Source organism: Dermacentor silvarum, chromosome 10 (genome assembly GCF_013339745.2).
Source record: "Dermacentor silvarum isolate Dsil-2018 chromosome 10, BIME_Dsil_1.4, whole genome shotgun sequence".
Lineage (NCBI taxonomy): Eukaryota > Metazoa > Arthropoda > Arachnida > Ixodida > Ixodidae > Dermacentor > Dermacentor silvarum.
The window spans coordinates 88,272,497-88,299,779 of NC_051163.1; the positions used below are offsets into that span (position 1 = coordinate 88,272,497).

The following is a 27,283-nucleotide window of genomic DNA, read 5'->3' on the forward strand; positions in this document are numbered from 1 at the left end:
AGGAAAACAGGCTACAATGATTGATGGGACCATGATATCGTCAGCGAACTGACAATAACCTTTACCCACGCCGAACACCGAACATTATACAGCGAAGCCAATCCCCCAGCCAGTAAAATGTCACATAATAATGATATACGTAGCTGCAGCACCGCCTCTGAAGCGTGTGACGCAGTAGCTGAAGTGCTCCGTGAAATACGTATACATTGCTCCTCCACTACGGAGATCTCGCGAAATTAAACCAGCTAGTCCTGCGTTTGCACTCCGAATACGTTGACGATGCTGAACGCTACAAATGCCTAGTTGCAAACGGAATCATTAATTTACTACTCCGCTCTAGTGTGGTGCGTAATGATTGTATACTGAGAAGAAGATTCAAGAAGACGATTCGGCGTGGTTGAATAATTATCAAGCTGTACGCCCTTACTACGGGCCTTGGAGGCTTCGAGAAACTGCGGAGAAAGCGTTGAGATAAAGCAAAGCCCTGCTGTCGCATTTATGTAAGCGCAGCCTATGGTTACAGGGACAAAATACGCGTACATGTTACGTCGATTCACCAACCGTGGAGCATGTATCAACAAGATGACAAGCAGATGGTGAGCAGACGACGCGGTGCGCATGAACAAATCTTGAGGTGCATTCGGCCTTCCTACTGGCTAAGGAGCCCTGCACCTTCCACAATGCTGCAAGTAACTATTCAGATAGAGTATAGGCCAGTGCAGGCACCGTCAAAATGCATGACGTCAGGGCGAGCTGGTGCGTGAATTGAAGGCGGCTCCGCCGCCCGTACGTCTTTCCTTTTAGCACTTTTTCTCGCTTAACGCAGCGAGCGCAAATTATTACTCATGGGTTATGGTAGCAGTGGAGTTTTTGCTATCGTAGAGGGGAAATTTAGCAATACAGGTGAAATCTGTTTTTTCTCACTTTCAGCTGATTTTAACATTGTCTGTGTCTTAATAACTTGTGAGGTGGCAAACACAATAAAAAAAGGTTTCGATTTCAAGGGTTGCTACTTTGCCGCACTGTTATTGACCTCCTCCAACGTCTTGGATATGAAGCACATAAGCCCAATGCACCGACTAAAATCTCTACACGAATAAAAAAAAAGCATGCACGTCTCGCCGATTCCTAGGAACATGCGCCTGAACTTTCACATCGGACGGCGGCAAGCCCGAGTGCAGGCGCTGGCGAGGAAATATGAGAACCACCGCATTGTCTGGTACGTAGACGCGGCCACCATCGAAAGAAGCACCGCATTCGTCACGAGCCTAGTCGGTAATCACGAAATCGAAATAAAGCGTCATTGGTTTCTGGAGCGAAATCTGTCGAGGCGGAGAAACTAGCGATAGCATTATCTATCATAAAGAGACCTCACTGGGAGTACGGCATAGTTCTGACGGCTTCTCAAACGGCATGCAGAAAATTTTCCAGGGCCAAAATTTCCAGTGCCGCACATCGCATTTAGAGTGCAGCACACCAGGCCCAACCATACATACAAAATTGTGTGAAAACCGGCACACGAGTTCTTACGCGGCAGTAAGCAGGCACAAGCCTACGTCCGAACGCACGCACACCGGGAGCCACTAGAGGGCCGAGCCGAACAAGTTCACTCCCGTGCCCATACTATTCTTAGGGGGGAGGGCGAGGGGCGACTTTTGTACCAAGCAAACACAATTACAGCTCCGACAGATGACATGAAAACTATACGTAAAATAAAGTGTAGCTGTCGCTGTCATACTTTCGTGTTAAATATATTCGGTGTGCACCAGGCAATCGAAATTAGTATATTGATTTCAACTACGGCTTCTCTAATATCAATGGTGTTGTTTCAGCTCGCTGTCGTGTACAGAGAATATTTTTGTTTGCAGCTTTAAAGGGTACACCATATGGGGTTAATGAGCACATTTAAGGGTGAAAAAATTTATCTAACTCTGTGCCAATACAACACTGTGAGATGATAATCACAATAACTATAATCAAAGGAATTTATAGTATCATACCTCTAAACGGAAGTGTCATCTGATTGATTAGTGATCGACACAGATTAGGGTCGGGAAGCCATAGAGGCTATGAGAGGTGTTTTACTGGAGTGCTTCAATAATAATAATAATAATAATAATAATAATAATAATAATAATAATAATAATAATAATAATAATTATAAATCGATCATGTTTATTTAACGTGCCCAGGAACAACCCTAAGGTCTCAGTGCTGGCGCACGCATACATTGCAAACCGAAAACAAACACTGTAGGGGAATATCATTAAAAATAAATGAATAAAAATTAAAACTGTGAAAAGAGAGTACCGACAACAAAGCGCAAAGTGAATACAAAAGAAAAAGGAGGAGAAGTGCACTTGAACAATGCATGAAATTATAACAGAAGGCAAAGCTCGGAAAAGAAAGGTGACAAGGAGTTATGAAAGATATCAAGTTCACGAAAGTAAGCGTTATAAAGACTCTGTATTCTGTGGACAGTTAAATGTTCGTGATGACAGACAGAAACATGGAAAGGTCTATGTTCTGTGGTGATCTTTCGTATGATAGGAAACATGACACAGCTGAGAAGTTGGGACACGTGAGGTTACCGTGAAGGAGTTTGAAGAGAAACAGAAGGTCAGCGCGATAACGTTGGTCCTGAAGTGAGGGCAATGACAACAATCCAACAGTGCCAGTACAGGGTGCAATGTTCAGGTTTGCAAAGCGGTGATTATGTATCCTTAGAAACGTTCTCTGGACACGATCTATAATGTCTCTGTTGGATCTAGAAGAACCATTCCAGACGGCCGACGCATATTCGAGTTGCGGAAGACAGATGGTTGTGTGCAATTTGAGGAACGGTGTAGAAGACTTGAATTTCCTCGATAGCCTGCATACAGAACCAAGAGAGCGCATACCCCGCATTGCAACACGTTTAGTGTGAGCTGAAAAGTGTAAGGTTGCATCAAAAAGTACACCAAGATCATTCATCTCGCAAACCTTACACAACGGCACAGAATGTACAGAATAAGAAAAAAAAATACTTGCTGTTTTGGGTGTGAAACCTTACTCAAGGTAAGGTTGTTATCCTTGCACCATATAGAAAAGGAAAACAGGTCAGACTGCAGGGCGCGACAGCCATCAACAGAGTGAATGTTCTTAAAAATATTGATGTCATCGGCATATAGAAGGAAAGAAGAGTTCCGAATAACAGAAAGCACGTCATTAATAAAAATTTAAAAAGGAGTGGTCCTAATACTCACCCTTGAGGGACGCCGCTAGTTGACACGTAAGAAGAAGACGTTTGGTCATTCACGTTACCATAAGACGATCTATCAAGAAGATAACTGCGCAAGAGATTCACAACTGACGAGTCATCATCAAAGCGTAAGCTTGATCAGAAGCAGCGAGTGGCTGACTACATCAAAACCCTTGCTGAGATCACAGTAAATGGTGTCAACTTGCCCACTTTGAAGTACCGGCGTGGAGATCTGTGTCATGAAACTTGCGAGATTTGTGATAGTGGAGCGGCCGTAGAGCAATCCATGCTGATTCTGAATGAGTGAGGTCTTCACTGTAAAAGCCAATATGTTGTGAAGAGCAAGCTCAAAAATCTGAGCAAGCTCAGAAATTGGGCGATAATTTGAGACATCTGATTTACATCCCGACTTAAATGCAGGAAAAACACGAACAGTTTTCCACATGTGAGGGAAAGCGGAAGTAGTCAGAGTTATTAAATATAGATGTCAACACAGGAGCAAATATACTGCCGTAAGCTTTTATAATTGCGGAGGGGATGCCATCAGGGCCGCAGGATAGAGAAAGCTTCAAGCGCTTAAGGCATTCGTGGACAAGCTTTTATTCAAGCAACACCTTACTAGATGTAGAAACCGTCGTGTGCTGCTGACTGACACCAGCGTTGAAACCTGCATCGTTATATAAGGAAGAAAAATGGGCTGCAAAACAATCCGCGGCTGCTTGGACTTCTACCCCTCTAGAGTCAAGTAAGCGAAAACTCTCGCCACGTTTATAGGAGAGCTTACGAGTATACTTCCAAAAGAGACGTTTATAGACGTTTATAGACGCTTATAGAGACACTTACAGAGAACCCGAAAAAAGCGGAATTCTTATTTGCACTCATTAGGCAACGGAATTCTAAATTTTCGGTGTGCGCGATCTTTATGCTTTAGAGCAATTATGAGTTCAGAGGAAAACCCGTGGGGATATTGACACGTACACATGTACGTGACACATGTACACATGTACACGTACACATGACACACGTACACATGTACGTGTACATCCTTCCGTACGTGACCTTCGCATACAACACGGCCGTGCAAGAAACGACGCACATGGCGCCGTTCAACCTGGTCTACGGAAGGAACCCGGCAACGACGCTTGACGCCATGCTACCGGACGTCACCGACGAAGAAAATCTCGACGTTGCCACCTATTTGCAGCGTGCCGAAGAAGGTCGACAGCTCGCCCGCCTGCGCATCAAGAACCAGCAGAGGACCGACAGCCGACACTACAACCTTCGACGACGCTACGTCGAGTACCAGCCCGGTGACCGTGTTTGGGTCTGGACTCCGATACGCCGACGAGGACTTAGCGAGAAGCTGTTACGTCGCTATTTCGGACCATATAAGATCACCCGACGTATTGGCGCACTGGACTATGAGGTCGTGCCAGACAGCATTTCGCAATCACAGCGGCGCCGGGCACGACCTGAAGTCATCCACGTGGTGCGTCTTAAGCCTTTCTACGCCCGCTGACAAACTTAGGTACTTTGTTACTTTGTTATTGTTTTTTGTTATTTTGTTTATTACACATGGTTTTGTTTTCGCTTTCGTGTTTGTTTGTAGCATCGGGACGATGCTTTTTAAGGGGAGGGTATTGACACGTACACATGTTTATCTTTCACCGGTAGCCGCTTTCAACATTGGCTGACAAATGTTAAACGTTATCGCTCGGCGCAGGACGCGCCTGCATTGGAAGCTTCTCGGACGTTATCAATGCTTCTATCCGTCGTCTGTGGTCACCGACGCCCATGTAATCTGATTGTATGAGCGACGCGAATTGTCTAGAACTTTCTGGAAGACACGCGGGCATCAGGGATTAATCTGGAACCTTCGATGACTCAGGTATAAAAGCCGACGCGTTTCGCCGCTGATCAGATTTTCGACGATCGCCGACTGTGTTCGCCGCTATCGTTGTGCTTTGAGCGTACCTTGCTTTTGTGGGCACAGGTTCGCCCAATTAACAACCAGTTTCGTCGTACACAGTTTTACGACTGTTTTCTTCAGCGTCACTACTACGTGACAATATCAAGTCTTTAGGCTGTACTGGGGAATGTATTTGAGCATCCTGCTCAAAGCAAGCTCCGGAAACTGATCTACTTGGTCAATAATATTGCTTTTGTCTGTAACCAGTGACCAGTCGATGGTGGACAAGAAATTATATAAACCAAGATAATCACCACGCTTGAAAGCTAAACGTGGGGCGTCATTCACGCCACTGGAGGAGCTCTGCCTCAGTGCTCACACAGAGCCAGTTATCTTTAGTGGCAGATGAAACTTATCGGTACGCACAAGAAAGATTTAAGAACGAGAGACATCTAAAACTTGAGCATTCGAGATGCAAAGATCTAAGACGTTGCCACAGGAATTGGCGATCAAGTTATGCTGCTGAAGGAAACAGAAGGACAGAAATTCTAACAACATGCTGCATTTCTTCTCTGTGTAATGATTGTAATGAGAATATCTAAGTGTGTGCCAATCAATACCTGGTGTATTAAAATCACCAAGAAGAATGACTTTGTGCTTACTATGGGAGGATATGACACTTTCAATGGAAGAGATGACCTCATCAAAAAAAAAAAAAACAGTGGAAATATTCGGCTGTACATAGAACGATCCAATCAACAATCTTTCACATCGGGCTAGGCTGACTTCAAGCCATATCGACTCCCGTACACTTTCTATATCGATGCGCCGTACACATATCAGCGAATTGTAAACTGCGATCAGTACGCCACCACATTTTTGTTGAGATCCACTGAAGTCCCGGTCACTGAGAAAGACGTTGTTGTGTAGTTGAAAGAAGTCTAAAGACGAAATGCCAACACACGGCGAAGTTTGAGAAATGACAAAAATAGCAAACGAAGATTAGATTACATTGCAAAAAACTTCGCGTGCTTTCCTGTGAATTCCATGAGCGTTTTGGTAAAAATGTCCAAATTACACGTAACTTTGATCCTTGGGGGTTATTTCAGTAGCATGAATCATGTCATCGTGTAGCACCCCACGGAACGGCTTGAACAAGCAACCTATTGGCCACATTGACGGGTAATAATAATAATAATAATAATAATAATAATAATAATAATAATAATAATAATAATAACCGTCTGATAGTCATTAACGCCGATTGAATTCTTCGTGAAGTAACATTTCTGTGTTCCTTGCTCATCGGAATGTGACCGCCAGGATATGAAAATAACTAACTCGCTCTCCAGCAAGACATCACCGCCAATGAGGGACCGTTGCGCATACTTGGCAATCCTCCCGAATTTATCGCAAAGTTTATGATTGTGCCAGTTTTACACGAGCTTACGAATGCTGCGTAAGGGTACCGAAAATTTACGATCCGTTCACGAAAGCGTTACAGAAGTCTGTGAACGTTTTACTGGAAGTCTTCTGATGGCGAGAGAACGTACACGTCCTTGAGTCGAGCAAAATTACAGAGACAAGTTCCTGAAGCACGCGAAATCGGCAGTATCAAATTCGCTGAAATGGGGACCTTGATCTGAAAGCAAGGTGTTCCTTGTCAGTCTGGGTCATTACAAGTTTCACATTGCTTACCTGCTGTACCTAAAGGTAAATGATCGGTATTGAAGGGCGTATGTGTTCCTGAAAAGCCGTGTCTTCAGAGAAAGGATTTAGGGGAAAAAAAACTCCGTACAACTAACATACCCCGCCTTCTCATTTCCCCCTTTCTAGGTGTGTCCGTAGGTTTTATGAATTTTGAAGTTGATGGGTTGGCAAGTATCTGCCAAACTATCAAATCCGCGCGTCCTTGGTCAATGTACACTTCCACTCGCTTGTAGTGTAGTTCCATCAGATACCGTCAGGGCGTCGCTCGTGGCGGTATTTCGGCGCAGCTTGCGTACATACAGGGCAACCACTGCGCATACGAGTTCTTTTTTGCGCGACGAAGCACGCAGGAGAGATAGTGCATCCGATTAAGCCCTGCATACTGAGTGCAACACAATCTAGAGTACCTCGATAAGCGCTCATGCGAGAGTGTGCTGGTAATACCGTAGTCTCAATCGAGAACTATGCCAGAATGGAATGAAATTCTCTTCACTGAACACATTTTACGGGATGGGATATTCGCTTTTACGGGTGCCACAACTTGCCAATGAAGAAGATAAGATATGATGGAGCACGGAACCAACGGTTTTTCGCTACCGTCACCATACCACGGGGAGCACATTTTCTTGCGGTGACGTCATCTTCAGAATAAAAGCACCGATGATATATTCAAGTGCATATTGCGACATTAGGAAAATTTTTCTTTTTCTGAGCCTGGTGTTCTTTTTATCGATTGGATGTTCAGAAAGCGTTCAGAAAATTGTTTTTCACAACCTTTATTTGTCATACTGCGCGGCTCATAGTGTGCAGCAACTTTCGCAAGAACTATACATAACAATGGGTGATGATGGTGCCCCTGACGTATACATTCACCGAAATAACTAAATCTCCGGAACAAAAACATATGCTATAACTAGTGAGACCCTCATTCTATTTATTTATTTTAGCGTGCGATGAATTAAGCTATGACCACGGTATGCATCTTGCACGGTGTGCGTGTTGTTGTTCTTTCCTTTGTCTTTTATGTGAAGTGCCTCCATGACTGCTGCTATTTCATGAATGTAACATTTCAATGTAGCGAATAAATGCCTTATAAAGGCATCGGTCACATCTTGGATATTTATCAATAAACTCATCAATTGCTTGAATGTCATTTTATATACTGTATTGTTTTCTTTAAGTAAGCCTGCTTCCTGGGTGGCATGAAGTAAAATATTGCCCTCGTATGATTGCAACGCACCTTGGATTTTAGTGCTTTCCGGACGGTCACCCAATGGGGACGTAAGCTTTCATATTTTTTATCCTGGAATATTTTATGTTAGGATTCTTTGTACGTTTATTTTACATTTAAGGCCATCCGCTTTCACTAAAATTTTACCGCCGCTGTCTCCTAGCTCCACCACTTTGTCATCAAATAGTGAAAGCAGCGACTGCCTACATCAACCATAAATCTGCTTCTTCTATATAAATTTCGAGTCAGCTTTCAGAGTGTTCCTATACGGTAAGCAATGTGTGCTTGATACTACAGGGCTATTTTATATCGACCTTGGCTAACGTAAAGTGATTTCGCAGGCTCCGACAGCGGCTAAAACACAAGTCAGTCGATGTAGATCCCGGAATATGTTACTCTCGCACAAGCGTTTAGAGCAAGCTTACTTAATCTCGAGAACCGAACTTAGCTGGTGGCACCGCCCCCGCTGGGGTGCCAATTTGATGACGGGAATATTGACGACCAAGCCATGGGGAGCGAACACTAGCTGAAGATATGCGTTAAAAACGGCTGCCCTCTTGGGCGCTTTAAATTCTCGTTTGTAGCGCCTTGGTAGTCTGTGGTTTCTCTGGGTGAATGCGATTTATGTGCTAACCACCGTTTCACGAAGTTGAATGGATTGTTTCAATGGGGGGGGGGGGGGGGGGCTATTAAAAAGACTCTTGTTGCCTCACGCGTAGTGAAATTAGTGGTGAGCAACCAGCCAAAGATTCGCACACGAACTTTTGAATCAGTACTTCAGTTATGCGACGACAACCGTTTCTCCGAAAGGTTAAAGAAATTACGTTGTTGCCTACCATGACGGATTAGAGATTTGCTGTTGCGCGGCTACGCACAAGGTGGCAGATTCAAATTTCTACCACGGCGGCCGCTTTTTTATGGGGGCGATATACGAAACGGTCGGTGTATCACTCATTAGGGGCGTGCTAAGAACCCCGGGTAATCAAAAATATTCCAGAATCCCACACAATGGCGTGCCTCATTATCCGATCGTGGTTTGGCACATAAAATTCCAGGAAAAATTTCATTACCTAAATAGTGTTTCTCATGTCAAACCAATTAGAATGACTTTCTATTGTTTTAGATATATTATTCTGCTGAAGGTCAGCTGAATATCACACATGGTGGCAACCACGTAGCATTTCTTGATGGTCGTCCGCGTATTCTCAAATGATCCTCGACTGAAAGCTATTCCTTGACTCCGGAGATTTCAGCCCATGTAGCGCCACCCCTCAACTTATGACCATGTTTTGCTTCTCATGAAATGCCACGGATGATTATAAAGCGCAGAGACTACTTTTGTCCAGGGCTGGGGCTGCTGTCTACGTTCTTGGTGGCCAAAGTGCTAGAGTATCTGTACCTCAAAATCGTGAACACAGAATGGAGGAAGTGGTCAAGAAAGTTTGCAGCCCAAATACAGGGTAGCTGAAAGTGTAAATAGACAAGCCAGGAGTCGCCAAATGAACGTGACAGAAACGGGGACGGTGAATTGCATATCAAGAATGGAAACAAAATCAACTATGGGGATTCACAAGAATGAGAAGGAAGAAATTAGACGGGAAAATGCGTGCGACAACATAAAGGGTGGAGCCTCGCTATTTCAGGGTGAAGAATGGTTGCCTAGGGACAAAAACATACCGGTACAAATGTTCGAATAAGGACAAGGTATGTGTTTCCTGCAGCGAAAATCCTGAGAGCACTCCACATCCTAATCGAATGCGAAGGTATTGACCCCGTGAGACTTGCCGGTAACGTGAACGCTCCAGAAACGCTTGGATTTAACGGGGATGGAAGCATCAACCAGTCAGCAGTCGAGATAAGCAAGAGACGATTAGAATATTTGTGGGAAAACATCTGGCAAGACATCGATACACCGTATGGGTTGCAGGCATAGGTAGCGGTACAAGGCAGGTTTAGAAGTTTTGAGGAAGAGAAAGAAGATTAAGGAGATGTAAACAAAATGCTAGAATAAAATGCATATGTAGCACTTGCTTGAAAACTCAAGCTGGCTAAGCGAATATTCGCCTCCCCTTTTTAAAAGCGATCCCAATAAACCCTCCTGATCCTAATCATTTGTTTTTTGCTGCGTTTGAGTGTTGAGAAGACCTCCGAAGAGATTGATAGAACAGGAGTCATTGCAAGCGTAGGAAACGGTACAGCATAGTGAATGAGGTTTTACATACAAAACTTAAGATGGACATTGCATAGGCAGAAGGCTAGGTGATGATAAATGCTAGTAGAAGCTGGATAAATATGAAGCAGGCTGCGTGACTGTCTCCGCCTTGTTTCGAAGGGGAAGCCAGTATACATCATCATCATGATCATAGTCATAATTATCATCAATCTGCAGTGGAGGTAGAGTGTTGATTGGAGAAAGGTTCTGGATAACGGTTTTTAGACAACAGAAGCGTCACTTGGGCTGACGAACACCGAAAGTAAGGGCACGAACATGTTATTCAATTAGAATGTTTAATGGCTGATAAAAAGAAAAAGGGCGCGCAGTTGAGCATGGTCGATGACTGTGAGATGGTGCGCTCAAGAGAACTGCTAATAGAAGTAACGAACTATCCAGCTCAGCAGGGATACCGCGACGACTGCTGTAGCTGCCTTCGTTGCGTGACCAGCGTTCGGTTTACCAGCTGGCCAGTTCAGGTCGACAATGGCGTCAGCAATCTTCTGCAAGTGCGCTATGGCGGCTGCGTTCTTCTTGGCATCGCAGAGTTTAACCGCCTTCTCGATGCAGGCCTTCAAGTTCTGTGCCCCCCTGCAGGAACCGACATGAAAAAATAATTACTTAAGAAATTGCCTATTAAAAGCCACAATAAGCTGAAGCATACAGCGTGATATAAAACTCTATAGATACTATACACCACCACCGGCTCAAGGTAGCGAATCTAGGTCACGTTGTTTAAGGTATAGATCAAGAGGCGTATTTTTCATCAAACTAAGGAATCTAAGTTTCTGTTTCTACGGCGGAAACAAAACGGGGAAATACGTGAAGCACCGGTGATTATCAGCAATCCATGTCCAAGGAATACATGTTTTGAGATATTTTACCTCACCGAAATTTGGCCGTCAAACAGCCACCCTCAACATAGTTCTTTCGCACAATCTGCAAGGAAAACGTCATGGTAACCTAAATGGCGAGAATCCGATGTTTTGGCCCTAAAATATTGAGTTTACCGAAGTAACGTTAGCCGAAGTGGTATATCGGTGTATGTGTGTTCGAATGGAGGCTCCCCGCATTTTTTTTCTCGAACTCCTTTTTCTCCTCAATCATGTCATTTTTGTTATATATATGCGAGCTAAAAGAAAGGGAACCGATTGTCCTGATTTTTATTAATCATATCATAAGAAACCAACAAACAGTGACACCAAGAACATAGGGGAAATTACTTGTACTTACTAATTGAATTAAAGAAATTATAAAAATATCGGAAATGAAAATGCAAGAAAAAACAACTGGCCGCATTTTCATTTCCATTTTTATCATGTCTTTAATTCAAGAAGCAAGTACCCGTAATTTCCCCTATGTTGTCCTTGGCGTCATTGTTTGTTGGCTTCTTATAGTATGAATAATAAAAATCGGGCCCCTTGGTTCCCTTTCTTCACATTCATTACATAACGAGGGCTCGAATCCGGCAACATTCATACCTTCAGGTGGCATATCTGGGTTTATTGACCAGTTGCCTTCCCCCAAAAAGATCACGTACTCGTGACGCCTGTGGCAGAAAGGATGTTCCACATCCGCCGCCTAGGTTTGTGAGTGGAGGCGCTGGCTAACCCTCCCAGGGTTAGTTCCCGTTGTAAAAATTAAGTACCCCGAAAAGTGAATCCAAAAACGGCGCCGCGGTAGCTCAATGGTAAGAGTATCGCACATATAATACGATGACGTGGGATCATTGCGCACCTGCAGACAGTGGTTTTTTCATCCATTTTCATTTCCATTAATTGTCATTTCTTTAATTCAATGACTAAAGTACACGTAATTTTCCCCATGTTGTCCTTGGTGTCATTGTTTGTTGACTTCTTATGACATATATATATATATATTGCCACGAGACAGTGGCACGAGACAGTCCACCTCCGTGGCTAATCGCAGTCATCCACGTGTGGTGCTTTCTCCATCTGTTAGTGCCTCGTTTAAAAAAAAAGTCTGTTTTTGTTGTTTATGTTTATTTTTCCCCTCACACTTTGTTTGGTGCAACGGGTCTTTTTCACGTGACTTCCCGACACCTGGGGAACGAACGTCTTGTGTATTCACATTCACTCCGATGAAGGCCGGACCACCAATCGAAACGCCCGTAAAATAATAGTATTTTGGTTGTTGTCAAATGTGTGAGCATTTCTTTCATAAAATTCTCACCGGGTTCAGCGTAAACTCCTAATTGACAATATGTATATATATATATATATATATATATATGTGTGTGTGTGTGTGTGTGTGTGTGTGTGCGTGCGCGCACAGAGAGACGCTATTCACTACAGTCCCTGTTTCTATGGCTAAGAGATGGAGGCACTCGCACGGATAAAATGCCCCCAAAACATGTTTTCTGCAGATAGCGCCATCGGCCAACACTTGAAACCGTCGTGAACGTGGTTGTCATGAAAGTGAAATACTATCTCTTACAGTGGCAACAAAACAGTGGCAAGTAGCATCGTGATGCGTACATACTTTGTGACACATTCAGGACATTCCACCGCGGTTTTTATTTCGAGTCTTCTTGTGTCATGGCGAAGGCCACCTAGTAAAGCTTAAGCTCTTTGGCCACCTGCCAAATCAAACGCAGCATATAAAATACAGTATATGGGAATTATTGATCGGGTTTACCCTGTCAAACACCACAAGTGTTATGAGAGACACCTTAAGGTATGTTCACACTGCGGTCGTAACGTTAGCAAAGCGCGTATCTTCATAAAGACAGTATCGCGCGTTACAAGCGTTAAGATCGTTAACAATGCTGGTCGTTCACATTGTCTGTTGGATACGTTACGCATCTTAAAACCAGCCAATCAAAACGTGAGCTGGCCAGTTGCGTCTCAGTGGATTTCAACATGGCACCTGTAAACAGACTACGCACACTACTCGAACTAAGCACACAAGCTACTACGCACACACGCAGCCATGTCCGTTGGGCCATTGCTCTAACTAGAGATGCCCGTAGTCGCGTCACCGGAAATTTAAAACCGAAATTGCGGCGCTCATTGGCCACGCCGTAACTGCCGTATCTGTATGAAACGTAAAAGTAGCGGGCCTTCCAACAATTACGCTCGCGTGCGTGACGACTGTTGCGCTCTTAACGCTTCATACGATTGTAGTCTGAACAATTTAGTTGCGCTTTTTGCGTTTGCGCTTGCGTTTCTTGCGAAATATCTGCACATTACGTGCGTAGTCTGAACGTACCTTTACTTGAGTGTTCCGCCAAATATATCTGCGCGAAAATGAGCACAATATTAAGGATAACAACTTCGCATTCGTAGTCGTGTACCGGAATGTATGCGCACGAAATGTATTGTTGCCCTTCGTGCACGCTGTCACAAGGCTCCCGAAGTGAGGAATAGTACCAACCACTTGCACACAGCGGAAGGTGACACACGTTGAGGATAAGAGCCGCAGTGGCGCATGTGACGTAGACATCAGCCGTTTTATCCTCGGGCAGTTTGCCAAGCGACTCCAAATTGTTTAAGTGTTCACATACGGAGCTTATGAATCGAAAACGTTGGTGGCCATGAAAGCCCTTTCACTTTAAAGTTATACTATATCTGCTGCTTACCGGGAAAAAAAAATTCGTCCAAACTCTTGCCTTAGAGTTTGGACTGGTAGCCTATGTTTTGTGAATTGCAACCCCATGCAGTCAATGTGCAGTGAAGGAACGGAAGGCACAGATAAATAAGTTGTTCTTATTTGGGTAAAAACGCAAATTGTTAGCAAAAGAAGAGTGAATGTGGACGGAGAAACAACTTGCCGGATGTGGGAGTCGAACCCACCTTTTATGCATTACGCGAGCGATGGCTTACTGCTGAGCTAACGCGGTGGCTATCCTTCTGTCCGCTTTCTAGGGTATATGTGTGCCTCTACAATATTAGCCCTGGGATTGCTAGCAACCGCAGATCACAGACATGGCAGCGGATGGGGAACATAATTTCAGCCCCAGACGTCACGCACTTCGCGAAATTAGTCGTAGGCAAATGGCCAATGAACCCTGGCATGTTACAACTTGGCATTGCGTCAGCCAAAGTGCAGGCCTTCGCTATGCCATGAGTGCGTGGATTAGGACCCCCAAAGGATAAACTTTTAATGCAGTTAGTAATCTTAGGATACTTTTGGGTATCTATCTATCGAGCATTCATGTATTTCCGGACCTAACCGTTTCCCTTTCACGCCAGCTTGGACCACTCGGCAGTCCGTAATATATTGGGAAGAGTATCGAGCGTCTATGCTGAGGAAATCGGCTTCGAAATCAACTGTCAAACAAACTTAGGTCACTGGGTATTTGACACTGTGTATTTTCCGCTCTTCAATGAACCTCTTTCACGCCATCTTGAGTCACTAGGTATGTGCTCCTTCAACGACACCAAACAATCGTTTATGGTTTTGGTGATTGGCAGAATCAAGCCGGCGTCATACACATCCAGACAATCTTGTATTATTATACACTCAGATGAGCGCCACGCGCGCACTTAGCGGCGGCGCCACTAGATGGGGCACCGTGTTTAGATCGGCACCGCCCTGTGTATTGCAGGAACATTGCGGCTGATGCTTGATCGACGTCTCACTTTATATTAAACAGTAGTATGCCATTGGTTTCTCGCAAGTACTTAGCCTTTCACACTTACCTCTCCTTTGCTTCCACCTGAGCCTCGAAGGTTGGACCTTGAGGATCTGGATTGGCTTCGCAAGTGCTCATGGCGCTCAGGTCCATGCATTCACGAAGTTGCACAACAGCTGAGTGATAAAAGCGCATAAAGAAACCTTTATTCATGACAAAAAAAGAGCTAGATTGGTCAATTATTGCTAGTTGACCTGCTGAGATTCTTGCCAGAAAATTCAATTGCGTTTTTTTTTTTTTGAAATCGACGTTATGTCCGAAGTGTGAAGCGTTGACAAGAACAGTTATGCTACATGCGATCTTGGGGAAACACTGAGGAGTAGTTACCGTCATCACCTCTTTTTTTAGTTCGTATTGTCGAGCTAACTCGAGATATAGTAAGCGTTGGATCAAATTTGTATGTATGACCCGCCGTGGTTGCTCAGTGGCTATGGTGTTGGGCTGCTGAGCACGAGGTCGCGGGATCGAATCCCGGCCACGGCGGCCGCATTTCGATGGGGGCGAAATGCGAAAACACCCGTGTACTTAGATTTAGGTGCACGTTAAAGAACCCCAGGTGGTCGAAATTTCCGGAGTCCCCCACTACGGCGTGCCTCATAATCAGAACTGGTTTTGGCACGTAAAACCCCATAATTAAATTTATGTATGTATGTATGTATGTATGTATGTATGTATGTATGTATGTATGTATGTATGTATGTATGTTGTATTGAGTGTACGTGGCATGTTTTCTACTATTCGAAGACTATTCTCTCAAGTCATTTCCATAGATAAAACTTATTTGTTCCTTTTACGAAGCAAATGTATTTCTTTCCTGAAATTTCGTCTCACTAAGATTTTTTTGGTCTCTTACTTAGGAGAACGAATCTTAGAGAAATTCACGCTCCCACCACCATATTTGTAGCTCACGCTAATGTTGCCACATCAGAAGCCTCCGTGCATACCTTCTTTAATATATTGTCATAGAATGGCGTGGTTGTTACAAACGGAAGGAGACATTGTTACATCTTTGTTCAGCAAATGTCTGGTTACACGAAATGGCGTCATCGGTTTTCCTAGATGTCCAGCCTCGTGCTAACCAATATAGCCGATCTCCCTCTTCCAGATCTGACGTTGAAAGGAAATTTCAGGAGGGTGGCTGGGCTGGCTGCGCAAGCCCTGACGCGCAATTTGCTACGCTGTTTTTTCCGAATGTAGCCAGGCATCCACCATTCTGGATAGACAAAACTGTATGTGTTGCGAAGCGAACTATCCGAAATTTTTCATGTATTTTACTCAATCTGCGAAGATGCTTCATCATGCGAAGTGCATAGCGATGTGAGAGCATCGACATCATATTACGAAGGGTTTGGCAACGTGACATGAAAAGTGTAAGTTCTTGAATGTTTATTTGATCTGAGAAGGTGCACACTGCCCCAAATGCCGGCAAACTCACTAATGAGTCGGTTCACTGAGACTCAGACCGGCCCGGGATTCTGAGTTCGCGTATGCCCGACTAAGAAGAATTTCAGTGAGACTCCAAGTACCAGTAAGGCTCTAACCAAAGAATATTCTCGCAAGATGCGAAGAATGGCACACAGAACGACGGTGGTGTGACAACAAACACAGATTCTATATTCAAGGCCCAACAATAATTGTCCGCGCCAACTTTATCTTCTTCGGAGAGAGAGAGAGATGCTTGCGCTCGTATCCCTCGCTTCATTGTCTTCTTTAGTCGTGACAATATCATTTGTAATTGAGTCTACGTGAGTACCCTTTAAGTAAGCTGTGCGATTGCACAACCGTATTTATTATTTTCTCACACAGCCCTTAAACCTCATTTGTGGTTAATACTACCTACTCGGTGCCGTAACTCGCCTAGCATATTCTCATTCATTCTTATCGGGTGAGTTTTGGTGAGAACTTGCGTTTTGAAATCACTTCTAAATGTCTTCAGGAAAAAAATATCTGGTGAACACTTACACTGGCAGTTTTCTGCAGAGGTGATCTCTCCACGAAGAACTGTGTAGCCACGCTCCTTGCGAGCGAACTGCTTTTTTTCGGCGTCTGTGCAGCTCGCGTAACGATCCTGCTTGCAACGGTTGTCCTGGGGAAAGCCGTCTGGATTGCTGTTGGTGGAGAGATGAAAAAATAATTTTAAGCTTATGATTTGGTGAAGGCTTAGGCCACGTTTCTGTGCTGAGGATGCACTCGTCTCATGGTACATTTCCGTATACTAGATAATTTTGTAGAAAGAAACAATGTGGATCACAACATGAGTTGCTGTCTAAGAACTTGCATGGCTGCAGTGTGGCACTTCTGCAAAATATTTCCAAAAGGCAAGGAGTTCGTCTTCCTCTGCTGAGATTCGGGCCAGAGAGCATTCACCTAGACGAACCACATGTCGGGAAGTGAGCTTTAGTCGGTATGCAGGCGCAGGAAGGCTAAACTACAAGGTAACTGATTTATGCGTAAAGCAGCGATGTTTAAGGTCAGGAAACTTTCAAATGTGGTTTTGCGTCTCAGAATAGAAGAAGAACCTAAGTTTTACTACTGAACAAATATGTGTGCCTAAGGTCATTTGACGTTGGTGTAAGTGCACGTGACTTTGATTTTCAAAGATACGAAAAGCAACTGTATTTTCATTGCGCATAGCAGGCGTTTGCCTAACTATATTTTCTGTCCGGTTGACAGCACAAACGGGTTATCTGTTTTCCGAGTGAACATGAAATTTGCGCGCATATCTTCAAGCAAAACGGGCAGGTACCCTTTTAACAGCGGAGGTGTTTAAGCCGGCCGTATAAGTTCTGCCACGAGCCGCAAAACATGGCTGAGCGATGAGTCACCTGAAGTTGCCTAGTAACCACCTCACGGAGCGGCGTGTGCTTCGCCTACTCTCTGTGCCGTGCACATGTTGCTTCGGCATGGGACGTTAAGGAGAGGGGAGGAGAGCAAGCACGCTGCGCGAGAGCGAGAGAAAGAAATTGTAGCAGCACCAACGAGGCAGCGCGCAGAGCTGCTACCGACCCCACTTGCGTTTCGCCGTGTCCCCGCGTTCGCGCTGATCGCGCACGGTGTCCGTGACTGCAGCAGACGCCGCTGGCGTCTGGCTCGGTAGGTTTTGACCAGCCACGCCCCTGCAAGTGTGGAGGCGCAGCTTGGCTGTGGCGTCAACAGGGAGAGAAAGCTCGGAGCCACCGCGACGGTGGCAAAACTCTCGTTGACTCCGTGGCGAGTACATTTACCCTTGACATGGGACACCAAAAAAGCTCCGTCGCATGCCCCCGCGCGAGGGACACGTGTAAATGCAGAGCATAGTGAGGTTCCGTGGTGTTGGTGTTGTTGGTGTGGTGGTGGTGGTGATGGTGTGGTGGTGGTGGTCTGGGTTGAGAAAGAAGAGAGAATCGTAAGTAGGTAACGTAAAGTTGTTATTATTTTATTGGCATCACTGCGATTCTTATTATTATATTGTATTATTATTGCTTCTCTGTTGTTCTCTTCTTTTTTTTCTTCTTCTTCTTTCTTCTCTTCGTCGCGCCCTCCGGAGCGACGGGCTCCGCGGCGGCGGCGGCGGCCTCCAGACGACGACGCTTGCTCGCTGCCCCCTCTCGTTCCCGTACGCCGGGGTCCGCGGCCCGACGCTGACGTGTCGCAGCCGCGTGTCGTTCTCGACTCGAAGGGTCCGCGGCCCGACGCTGATGCCTGCCCGCGGCTTCTCGTGCACGCTGCTCGGGATCCGCTTGTCGACGTTGACGCCTGGCCGCGGTTTCTCGTTCACGAAATTCGGCGTCGGCAGCACGCTTAGGGCTCTGTTATACTCCGACGTAACGTCGACGCGCGCGCACGCTGGGCGCAGCGACGCTACGCTAGCAAAACGCGAGCGCTCTATAGTCTGACGCGTGGCGCGACCGACGCAACCAGCGTCCGTCGGCGCGGCCCGGCGGCAGCCGGCGCGAAATGCAGCATGCTGCATTTCGCGCCGACGACGTTACCCAGACTGCACCGCGTCCGTGTTCGCTCAGTAGAGCGGCGCTCTGCTCTACTGAGCATGCGCTGCTTTGGCTACGGCCGCTGCGTCGGGCCGCGTCGCGTTGGACTATAGGGGAGGCGGATTTGCGCCTGGCGGGGCATCGCCGACGTGACGCGACGAAACCAACCCCGGCGCGCGCGCGCGTTGTGAACGCCGGAGTATAACAGAGCCCTTACGACGCTTGCGTTCGGCGTCGGCAGCGCGCCGCCTCGCCGCCTTGTCTTCTGCCGCCGTCGACGAAGACGATGGTACGATGTCTTGAACTGGTGCTTCGGCGCTGATGTTGGATTGCGTCGAGGTACTAGTTGAAGGTCTTGCTTCCATCGCTTATCAACTGCGACCGCCGACGAACGCTAGAGAGCGCAGGAGTTTACGAGTGGAGCCCGCGCCAACCCGCTTTATATTCCTAGCGCGCGCGTTAGAGGGAGAGGGGTGGAGAGAGGGCGCGCTATCACGCCAGCACCTGCGGTTGCTACGTAAAGCCCCTCAATGAAGAAAAGTAGCGCCATCTCCTCTCTCCTCCTCCTGCGCCGGCGTTCACTCTCTCTTCTGTCGACCGTGGCTCCCTCTACGCGGTGCGGAACGAACAGACGCTCTCCGAATGAAACGCTGTGGCTACGTGTCCCTCGCGCTCTTGAACTCGTATTTTGATCGGAATTTTTCGCGTTATGTTATGACTGGCTGCCGAAACAACGAGAGGACGCATAAATGCCGTTGCGCTTAGATGGCTGTACTATTAGCGGTGATACAGTGAGCCTAAAGCCTCTAAGTCGGGCTTTAACTGAGCCATGCTACGCGCGACCTCGGCGTTGGTTCATCGCGTTTCAGTAGCTCTAGTCCTTCGTTGGCCAGCGGCTAACGTGCACAGCGGGCCTCTAACAATGACTACGCTTCGGGAGTGAATGATCCACCAGCTGTATATATGCAGTTGTCTTACAGGTTTCACTGACTAGTGAGCTACCGATCATTCGGCGGAAGCGGTCCGTCGATAATGAGGCTAGTGGCTTCGCTCGCTTGCAGGAAGCCTTACACTACTCCACACATTTTTTCTTCTTCTTTTTGCGGACTTGAGTAGCGCGGCAGCGGTCATCTTACAGGTGCATGCGAGGCTGCTTTTGCGGATCATATTGCCGCTTGCATGTGCTGCGCGCGGGTCCGAGAAATTCTACCGTGCGTATTGTATCTACTATCTTATCAAATGCAGAGCAGAAACGATGAGTTAACATCCAGGTTTGTCCTGGCCACTGACAAAGCCACGCAGGAATGAGTTAACTCTATAATCAAGGGCGTTGCAATGTGGATAGCATTGCTGCCAGCAGACGGTAATGTCTTTGAAGTGCACGGTGTATTCTTCCGTTTGGCAGGCGGCTTCCTCGGCTTCAGCTGCTTTCGATGAACGAAGAGCGATGGAATGGCTTGACGCTTCAATTTTTTTGTGCCACAGCTCTGCAGAATCACCGGCTCAAATTGATCATCCGTGAAGTGATCCTGCGCAAACGTGAAATCAGAAAACAAGGTCACAGTAAAACCTCGCTCCTTCAAGTATAAGGCGTAACACAACATTCCCGGCACAAGTTATTATCGCCGGGAAGTCTTGTATACGGTGTTTCTTTTTTAGCTCGCCGCCAGCACAGGTACTTATCTCTTGTTCTGCTACGCGATACACGACTAGAATACTGAGCACACTTTTCACGTGCAGCACTTTCTACCATTTTCGAGATAGTTATCGGTCCTCGAGGATCTAGGACGATAGCGACAAGTTTTAGCGACAAGAACATTGATCTTCGCCGACCACCGAGTTGAGTTTTTGCTGAAGGCGCAAAGTCGCCCTAACTAAATAGCCCTAATCGTCTTTCCGCAGGTAAGCGCCCATTTTTCCCTACGTACCGTCACCGCTTCGTAACATACTGCGATACACTCAAAATGTGCCGTTCGCATACATTCAGGCCACACAAACACAACGCCATGGATTGTATAACCGAGTCAACAAAAACCACGTGCGTTTGAGGACAAGATGAAATCCCGCCACGAAAGTTGCAAATGCAGCGCGAACAGTGCGGCACTTAGGAGGGAGAAAAATAACGAAGCCTCACACAGCAAGTGGCAGCATGTGAGATTAGGGATCATTGAAGAATCGCTCGCTTACCTCACACAGCCGGGACCATTGTGTTGGGTTGAAATCAGCGCGGCTGATTCTTTGAAGCCAGACCTTCCTCTGCGCCGCGTCTCGCTTCGCTGATGGAATCCGGAAGAGTCGCTTGCCGTCTGTTTCGCGTGTTCTGCACCCGAATGCCGAGCAACACGGCATCGCGAACACTGCGCCTTAAAAGCGCAAAGGAGACGCGATGCGTGGTGCCCCCATACACGGCTCGCAATGCTCTGGCACCGCGATGGCGGCGGGAGCAAAAACAAGCAAGAAAAAAAGCGCGCGAGAGCACGTGACAGCATTCGGCCAATCGGAGGGCCGAGCGCCGAGAGAACGGGCAGGAGAGGAGGAAAGCGGCAATCTTCAAAAGATGTCGCTACTTTTTTTTATTGAGGGGCTTTATTGCTACGGTGCTTGCAGCGCCAGAGCGCGACTCAACTACGACGCTTCGCGCGCTGCACATGTGCTGCAAGCGTGATACGGGAGAGGAGGAGCGCACCTGTGCTCGAGCTGTTGCGGACGGACGGCGTACGCTACATGTGAGTTAAAGAAATGTTCTGCATTTAAAACATTCTGCACCCGAAGAGGAAGCCGCTCATCGTGAAGGGCGTCACGCGGCCAAGCGAGAATCGGCGCGTCGGCGGCGAGCCGATTCGGAATAGTGTGCTAGCAGCACTTAGCATTTCCTTTGGCGCTGAGCCGTGCTCCCTCAAGGGCTGCAGAAGATAGCGCCAACCTTTCCCTTTCCCTCAAGAACCACTTATCATTAGCATTTCCTAGCAAATCTTAGCCAAGCTTAGTAGAACCTGGAAGAAAAGCTAGGTCGATCACCAGCTCCGCTGTTTACTCCAGCCTTGCACCACTAGTGCAAGCTGCCCACGTTTTTTCTTACCGTCCAAATCACGGCACTTTCGACTCTTGCTTACTGTTTCGCATCATGGTCGCCGAGTCGCAATAATACCCTAACACACAGCTACAATTACGGCAATTACTAATCTCTCCATATTGTGTCCCACTTAGCATTTATTCGTGACTTCACTTTATATTGAAGAACATGCAGGGTGTTTCGCTTAACTTGAGCCAAACTTTCAAAATATGCAAATGCTACCTAGCTGAACAGAACCAAGGTAATATTGTTTGCCATCCCCTGAAGATACTCAGATTATTTTTGCATTCCGCCGAACTAGATAATTAGTCTTGAATAATTAAGCCACTTCTCAAATATTATAATTATATAAAAAGTGTCAATGAGAAAATTGTAGAGTAACATTAATTCCCGATACAGCTTTCTGTTCGCCAATACGTGCTACATAAAAGTGTTTTTCCGAGTGTGAAAGAAGTCCGCGAATACATGCAAAATTACCGCGTGACTGGAATCACTTGAGCAGGTTTGCAAAAGGCCGAATAGCGACACCAACCATGCGGATCCTCCAGGAACAGCACTCCTACACGTAAGGAAGAACAATAGCCCGGATATGGGTTCCGGCACGCGGAGAACCCGGGAAATGAAGTGGCACGTCAACACGCTCGAGGATTCTTCATTCGAGCGATGAGCCCCTCAGACCCCGGAAAACCCAGCGAAGGTCTATACACATACCATGACATCGCACAATATTATCGTCTTAACAGATAAATAAAAATCCCTACCCGCTGTGATTTCCAAGTGGCTATAGCGTTGGGCTCCTAAGCACAGGGCCGCGGCATCAAATCCCCTGTGATTTCCAAGTGGCTATAGCGTTGGGCTCCTAAGCACAGGGCCGCGGCATCAAATCCCGGCCACGGCGGCCGCATTTCGATGGGGGCGAAATACGAAAACACCCGTCTACCGTATAAACCGGCATATAAGTCAAGATTTTTTCATCAAAAAAAAAAAAAAAAAAAACAAGCTGAAGTCACCCCTCGTCTTATATAGTGGTCTGTAGCCGAATGTGAGTCGTCTGGCAACATGTGGCAACCTTGCCGAAGCGAACGGCAACATGGCCACTCAGCGCCAGTTGGGCGTTTCGAAAAAAAAAAAAAAAAGCGTGTGGTATTGGAGAACGCAGAAAGGACAGCTGCTTAAGTGGAACCAGTGCAAAACGTCATTTCGTGGGCGTAGTGCGGTTCATCCACAGCTTGGGGACACGCTTGCGGTCTTTGTGCGAGAACTTCGCGCGCGCTCGCTGTCGGTGACCGTGCATAGAATGCGCGGCGAAGCCGTGGAGTTCGCGCGAGACGCTGGACTCGAAGCCGCCTGCGACAAACGGTCGTCTTCCGAGGACAGTGCGACTATACTTCCGACTAATGAGACTACAGCTGCGGTGGCGGATGAGCGGTGCTCTTTCGAAAACAAACACGTTTCGGTGATTTTTGTTGGTTTTGTTTTGTTTCTCTCTTTTTTTTTTCACCTAAACTTGGGGGTTCAACCTATATTCCCACTCGACCTATAATCTGGTTTATACGGTACTTAGATTTAGGTCCACTTTATAGAACCCCAGGTGGTCGGAATTATTCCGCAATCCCCCACTACTGCGTGCCTCATAATCAGATCATGGTTTTGGCACGTAAAACCCCTATGTAACGTGTGTAACAAAACCCCCTACAACGCAAGTCGTTCACCAAACACCAAGAAATCACATGGGGGCGATTACAATTTAACTCCTACCCAAATCCGCACACATATGCACACATATACCCCGACCAAGTAAGCCAATTCTGTAGATTCTGTGGGGAACTAGCAACGCTGAATCACATAATATGTGACTGCGAAGAGGACACGCCTCCTCCTAACCTCATGGCCTCTCCCTGACCTGAAGCATGGGAGGCGGTGTTGCTCAGTTCTGGCCTGGGCACCCAAGTACAGGCCATAGAACGAGCTGAAGAGGTCGCCATCAGACATCGCATGATGGCTATCAGGCCCGCCTGGAGAAACCACGCCTAATAACCCCACCTAACGCTGACGAAATAAAGTTTTTCCTGCCTACCTACTGCGCGACTGGCCGCTCGAGGCACATTGCGTGCACACTCGGAAAAACACTTTCATGTAGCACGTATTGAGCAACAGAAAGTTGTATCGGCAGTTTTTCATGTTGCTATGCCATTTTCACATTGACACTTTTTGTCTAATTATAATAACTGAGAAGTTGATGTATTATTTCAGAATTGTCTAATTAGGCGGAATGCAAAAGATAATCTGAGTGTCTGCAAGCGACGGCAAACAATATTACCTTGGTTCTGTCCAGCTATGTAGTATTTGCATATTTTAAGGGTTTGGCCCTAGTTAAGCGAAAGACCCTGTATGTCAGGGCACAGAGGACCCCGCATGAGAATACCGAACGAACCCGACTACTCCTGTGGTGCCCCTTGGATCAGCAAAATAAGGTCCACCAGTAAGTAATCAGCAGTAATGCTTGTGTGTTCGTGTTCCGTTTTGGAGAGTATGGGCTAATTATTCAGCAAGGAGAATAAAGGCGATTGCACGTTCTACTCCGGCTGTCGCGGGTGGTTGCGTACCCTCCTGGGCCACGGTGTCTTGAACATCATGTGCGACGAGGACATAGTCAGCTGTACACTGTGTTTTCGCGGGTTAGTTCGCGTTGATTCGAGACGCAGCACGAAGGTCAATTCGCTCGCGGCTGCAGCCGCACTTCCTTACTTCAGCGTTCTGAAAGTGAGCTTGCGCGGTCATCGAGTGAGATGTGTTCCTGTTTGCTCGTGCGCGTGTGGCCCCATGCTGGTGAATTTATTAGTGTGCCTATGTTTACAAGTATACACGGCTGATAGTAACACTACTACGCTTACTTCGCATAGTTGTCTACCAATTTGCTATCGCAATCGATGCTTCGCCGTTCGGGCGGAACTACGATTTTTTTTTTAAATGTAACACACATAACACCCAGCTTCGCATCGAAGATATTGTGAGACGCCGACCGATGCGATGCCTTTATTTCCAAGCAGCCGCCCGAAGCAGAGACGAAGCACCGCCCGAGACAAATGACGATGATGAGTCGTATGTACAGATGACGACGACGATATGCCAAATAGCGCTCACACAAGATGATGAGTCGTTTGCACATATGAAGACGACGATATGCCCAAAATGCGCTCAGAATATTATTATTGTGTTTCGTTCTTGCATAAGGAAACTACGAACAACCACTGTTTTTCCGACAGACCAAAAGCTAAGGTATGTTTAGATAGAACAGCATTTATTTAACGTTCATCTGTGTGGGCATTGTGCCCTAGTTAAAGAGCATCTTGCCCTCTTTTTAAGTTAGTAAAATTATATTTATGGGCTGCTGTGTCACGGCCTTGCCTTCACACTAAGCGCAGCAGCTCCGGCTCACCAGCGCTCAGATTGCGAATGGCACGTTTTGCAAATAATTGGCTATCTAGCAATGCTCGATGTCCTTTAGTACATATTAAGGTACAAAAAATCGTTACAAACAATAAAAAAATCTTTCCCAGTCATGCATCACTCTCATTCCTTATTTGCACCGTGTGTCTCACAGCGTCAAAAAAAGGTAAGAATGAAGAATGAATTTTCAGCAAAGAAACAAAATAAATGTGCACTATGTGGCAGAGAGTGAATAGAGATGATAATGGGCTACGCAAGTGTCTATAAGAAACACAGAAAAATAACTATTGACGGCCATCACAATGCATGCCGAATCTCCCTCTCATGGTTGCTACATGGGCCAAAGTGTGTCAACCGTGTGTCCACGACCATCTCAAAGTACGTATGACTTGCTTCGAGAGAAACGACAAATCAACAAAAAGGTCAACATTGGGGTGAATTCATTTCCGGTTGTTGAAACGTGGAGAAAAAGACAACGCATATCTTACCCGTTACATAAGTTTGTCAAGTAGTTGACTTTTTCTTGAGTATTGCTTACAAGTGCAAATGTCCCATATTCGTCGGCAACACTCCAATAGCACGCTGTGATGCCCTGCTTGTCGCAAAGTTGTTGACCACCGCCACCTTCAATGGAAGCAAATGCAAATGTTAGGATGTAGGATGAAAAAAAAAAAGCTTTGAACTTGGGCAAATAAGGTAAGTTGCGTTTTTTTATTTTAGCATAGAAAAACATCCGAGGACACCTAAGCCGTTATGAGTTGTGAACGCGAAACCATTATTGTCCAATTGAACGCTGCTGAGCAGTCCTTCGAGTTATGAAATACTCGCGGGAAAGCGCGTGCGTGGACAAACTTGGCGCGTTTTGATTTGGCTTTACCGAGGCGCAGTTAGAACGCAAGCGAGAGCTTGCGCGGCCAATTAATAGACGCGCGGATAAGATAGGCTTCCGACAGCGAGAGCGAAGTCGACAGGGCGTCGCGGCCATGCCCACTTCCCTAACGGAACACCGGGCGCGCTACTGGGGCAGAATTCCCTAAGGGAACTTACGAACAAATTTTGGCGTAAGAAATCTCTTACGAAAAAAGCGTATTCACAAACCTAAAGCTCTTCGTAAGATCAGCAAGCTTGTTATGCCCGCCACTGCAAAGACGAGTGCTGTAGTCAAAGAATTGCATCTATGTAAGGGTAGCACAGGTGCGAACTTCAGTGCTTCCGCCAATAGTAAGCTTAAGTCGATTATCAAAACCTAAACAGCCGTTGAAGATGATGACTTAAGAAATTTATACAATAGGTGTGTAGCAGTCTTACGAACATCATTATTTCTATCTGCTCCGCTCGAGCTGATGCAGGTGAGCGTTGGAACGCGCTGTTGCGGCTGATTGGCCAGAGGGTACAACTGAAAGCCGAGGATGGCGCGTGCTTATATTTTTTTGGTGAACTGTGATTTGTCATATCAAAGTGTATTGAGTTGTTTCAGTGTATAATTGTATTGAGCGTGCGCTGCTGTTGAAGGCCGTAACATTAATGCTGTGCGGCGAACTTTTGCCTAATGTCTGATAGGCTGTGTTTCTTTATGCGCGCAGTAGCCTGAATTTTCACACTCATCATGACACTCTATGGCAAACATAAGTGCAGTGTCCGTCCCTGACAACCGTCAAGTTTGTCATTGGTGCGTTTGGAGCCCAATTCTATCGTATGTTTTACAGCGAAGCTGTTAAGTGCTCAGTATGCGATGGTCTTGTCCGCGTGTAGAAAAAAAATGCTAGCAAAGTTAATCAAGTTAATAATTGTGCTTGCATTCGCATTACTTGTTTGAGTCAGATTAATAAATT

At 46.2% G+C, this 27,283-nt stretch overlaps 1 protein-coding gene across 3 annotated transcripts in view; it reads right to left on the reverse strand.

Moving 5' to 3' along the window:
- Positions 1 to 10,582: 10,582 nt before the first annotated feature.
- LOC119466256 (uncharacterized) overlaps positions 10,583 to 27,283 on the reverse strand; it is an 80,037-nt gene continuing 63,336 nt past the window's right edge. For 2 of the 3 annotated variants that reach the window (XM_049657563.1, XM_037726732.2), the window contains exons 2-5: positions 25,940 to 26,075; positions 16,923 to 17,068; positions 14,968 to 15,076; positions 10,583 to 10,894 (exon numbers count right to left, since the gene is read on the reverse strand). In XM_049657563.1, the coding sequence (XP_049513520.1) occupies positions 10,678 to 10,894; positions 14,968 to 15,076; positions 16,923 to 17,068; positions 25,940 to 26,075 (608 nt within the window). In that variant the 3' untranslated portion in view covers positions 10,583 to 10,677. The remainder of the gene's footprint in view (positions 10,895 to 14,967; positions 15,077 to 16,922; positions 17,069 to 25,939; positions 26,076 to 27,283) is intronic. The other variant, XM_049657564.1, reaches the window with a different exon arrangement.